Source organism: Cebidichthys violaceus, unplaced genomic scaffold, assembly GCF_023349555.1.
Source record: "Cebidichthys violaceus isolate CVI_PGR_0920_01 unplaced genomic scaffold, fCebVio1.0.p SCAF_19, whole genome shotgun sequence".
Taxonomy (NCBI): Eukaryota; Metazoa; Chordata; class Actinopteri; order Perciformes; family Stichaeidae; genus Cebidichthys; species Cebidichthys violaceus.
The window spans coordinates 3,272,372-3,276,256 of record NW_027176361.1 but is presented as its reverse complement, the minus strand read 5'-3'; the positions used below and the strand labels follow the sequence as shown (position 1 = coordinate 3,276,256).

General features: G+C 38.4%; 1 protein-coding gene across 1 annotated transcript in view; it reads right to left on the bottom strand.

Moving 5' to 3' along the window:
* Positions 1-228: 228 nt before the first annotated feature.
* Positions 229-3,885, bottom strand: part of zgc:109889 (uncharacterized protein LOC553542 homolog) — a 14,394-nt gene continuing 10,737 nt past the window's right edge. Inside the window, 1 exon segment of the mRNA XM_068713786.1 lies at positions 229-3,816. Coding sequence (XP_068569887.1) covers positions 3,659-3,816 — 158 coding nt within the window. The 3' untranslated portion in view covers positions 229-3,658.

Here is a 3,885-nt window from a genome sequence, read left to right as displayed (position 1 = left end):
TTTAAATTTAACAATAATACAACCAGATGAGCTCATAGAGCTTTTGGAGGATGATGTCACATGTGATATATTAAAAAATATGGATCAATATGAAGTACGGCATCACATTATATCAACTCAAATGAATCAATCACAAATATATCCGACTTTTTCAACACAATCTCGGTGAGAAAGGTATGTCATTAAATGTAGGCGTTAAACAAAACACAGTACATCACTTTTGTTCACCATTTATTTGTCTATAGTTACATGCATACTTGCTTACAGTTGGTTTTAGTGTGCAATACACAGTTTTATTTTTGTTCCATTGTCTATGTTATATTACCCCAAAATGTATATTTACTTTCACAGGCTGCCTCGCCAAAAGTCTATACAACATGATTCATTTCTCACATTTTCAACACGTAATGAAGTTTTTCTCACAAGCCAGTAGCCACAGAAACACAAGGTCGATTTGAAACATCGGCTTTTTGAGCCTCCGCTCAGAGATACAAGACTTTGATGTACTTTGTCTCCCAGATTTGGTAGTTGAGAATGATTGGTAATCAGTGTTTTACCAGCATCTGTATATTCTAGGACGCCCGGAGACAAAGACTACATTTCAGGACTGAATGTCTCTCTGCTATTTTTTTTTTACCTTGTTAAATTTCTCCCATGTCTATGTGCTTTTTTTTGCTTCAATAATAAAGTCCATAAATGCTATACCAACCATCCGTCCATCGTCCAGTCTTTTTTCCAGTTGTAAATGTGTGTTCTTCAACAGAGTGTGTGGTTTTTATATACAACAACAAAATAACTACTTTTGAGCCACATCTCCTTTCGAAATCTTAACGTTTTCTGTCATAAACCGATACGCACGTAAGTTTTGGTGATTTGAAGGTTTGAAAATTCGATGCTCTTATAGACATCATGGTCACATAAATCCTGTTTTAACAGCATTTCTTTGTCTACATGTTAATATGAAGCAGGTTGTAGCTACACATTAAAATGTAGACCAATTGTCCAATTGCTGCTTTTATTAAATGCTAAATATTCAATTTAAAACAATTTTAAAATCGTCTAAGATAGTCTTCACAAGGAGATTAACATAAATGGATAAATACTCTGTATCAGTGAATGTCTTTCACATAAAAAAAAGAAAAAAAAAAGAGGAGGCAACGGTGCCTCGTTGTGCCATTCAGCCGCGGTGCTACCAAATGAACGAGTAGCACTACACTTCCCAGAATGCTTTACTGCCAATTTGTGGCACCGACAGTTGTAAACGTTCCAAACGTGTCCCAGCTTTAATTCCTGTTGTAGCGCATGTGAGTGACATCAGTTGACAGGAAGTGAATATTATATATATATATAGTATATATAGTATATGTTTAGTATTAAGAGATGCAAAATCTAGCATTGAATGCCGTTTGAATCCTGCTTTTTAAGGGATGTTTGGACGGTGCTTTGGCTCGAGCTTTGATTTATTCTTTAAGTGGCTTAAACTGGTTAAAGTTAAGTTAAGTCTTTAAGTTAAACTGGTTTATCCGGTACCTCGATCCTGGCTTTGAATAGAAAACCCTAAAAATAAACCAAAGTGAACAACTCACCGCAGCACAATTTAAAAAAAAAAAAAACACACATTATAAAAAACACTACAATCCAACCAGCTCATAACGAGGATTAGCCAAACCTATACTGAAAAGAGATAGAGAATATACTGGAGATTACTGTTGCAAGTCTCTTACACTTATGCATTTATAGTCCGCGGGGCTGCGTTCACAAAGCCTCCGGCGGACAGCGGTAGGATGACAAGCGGTTGTGACTGTGGCTCTGGTGTGCGTTTAAGAGTGGAAGCGTTTATTTAAGACCAATACCACACGGCACGCAGTCAATGAGATGTCAGGCTTCGCGTCATTAACGACTACAAAAAGAGCAAAAATTAAGAATAAAAAAAAAAAAAAAGGAAAATGATGATTTCAACAAAGCTGGTGGCGCTTGTTTTCCCAAACCGGCGTAAAACGTGGGCGGGTGGCGTCTTTCGTCACAGTTTCATCTATTGCACAACACTGCTCGTCACAATGTGAGAGTGTTTAAGGACTGCACTGACCTTCTGGGAGTTTGGCCCTCTGAGTTTATATTCCATGCTCTTCACAAATGGAGTTATTTTAAGTTAAATCTATCATATCTCTATTAAAATATGATTATCAATCATTTAAATGCATATTTTCTCTTGAAAAAGACATTTGGATAGCAATGAGACTAATAACCCTTTAAACATTAAATAAAGACGCAAATGCAATTAACAACACATTAAAGACACAATACATTTTGTAAGCAGACTCACTGCAATGCGACCAAAAATCCAAGATTGGAAATTGCCTTTAATCTTAATTGATTTATAGGTATTTTAATATCTGGACTAACAAGAGACAACAATTACACTTAGATTATCATATTTTCTGGTGCAGCTTAAGGGTTGTTTACATAAACAAGTCTGTATATTAAAATTTTAATCAAACTTAACCTGTGGTCAAAAATGACGTGTTGGACCTTTAAGCAACTGTAGAAAATTTCATCCAAAATATGAAGATTGTTCACCAACCAAACTTGGTATTGGTTTTTATTCTTTGTGAATTTATTTCTGTAGACATAATTTAAACCAGTTATGCTGAACTTACGGCTAGGTGGAGGGTGGCCTGCTGACAATTTTGTATTTGACAATAAAAATAAATAAAATGGTGCCAAAGTGCATAAAAAACAAACATCAAATAGAGTAATAGAGCTTGTTGATCAAAAGTGTTTATAAATCTGTTAATTTAAAAATAAATTTAAAGTTAAGTATCGGTAATCTAAATAATTAAGCTAAAAGCTAAAGGTCTTTAGGCGTTTGGCTAGCTTCGCTAACTTCCTGTTTAAGCTACAACTCGAGCAGAAGAAAATGTTAAGTAGCTCCAAAGTTTGTATTCCTGATTTAAAGTAACGTGTAACATTACCCTGAAGAACATTACAATCACGCTAGGGAATTATGCTAAGCTACACGCTAATCAACCGTCAGCAATGCACACGAGCCCGAAGTTCATAACACACAGATGATTTTATTTTGATGCTGAAACTATTGTCTCAAGTTGGTTACTAAAATGACCAAACTCCCAAAAGGACAGCGTAGTCTCTTAAGTAGAGTGCACATGTTTCGTAAACAGGCACGGCCCGGAGGGGCGGAGTCATCCTTTATATTTTTATATTCCCTGATTTTCCTGACTTGTTCTTATAAATTCTTTCTCAAACATTTGGCAGATAAGTTAAGATTGCAGTATAATGAGTTGGTCTTGTGCTATACCATGTGCTTTGTAAACACATTTACCCCCCCCCCACCCCCGTACTCACTGGGGGGTCCATCTGTAGCGTTGCTAATAATAATAGCAAATATGAAGGAAGGGAGAGGTTTTTGTTTTTCACAGCTGAGTGTTTAGTGGTTAAAAATGAGCGGGCGGGGGCTGAAATGGTGCGAGTGTGTCGCCAACCTGTTGCCGTTGAAGCGCTCGATGTTCACAGAGGCTTCGTTAATGCATGAATTTGGCTGATTATTCTCTCTGTGAAATTGTTAATGATGAACATTAATCCGAACCCCTTCATTTCCACCTCCCACCCCACCCCTCGTCTCCCTCTTCGGACCAAACGCTTAGTCGGACCACTCGTTCTCGTCGAGCTCGGAGTCGTCGTCGGACTCGCTGTACTCCACGGCGATGCGGCGCGACAGGATGGTGGCCACGTCGTTGCCGACGGGCTCCCTCTTCGCCTCCTGCTCCCTCTGCTCCTGCACCTTCCTCAGCTGGATGCCTGGAGGGGAGGGAGGGAGGGAGGATGGAGCGGGGAGGATGGAGGACGGGAGTGAGCAAAGGGGGACGT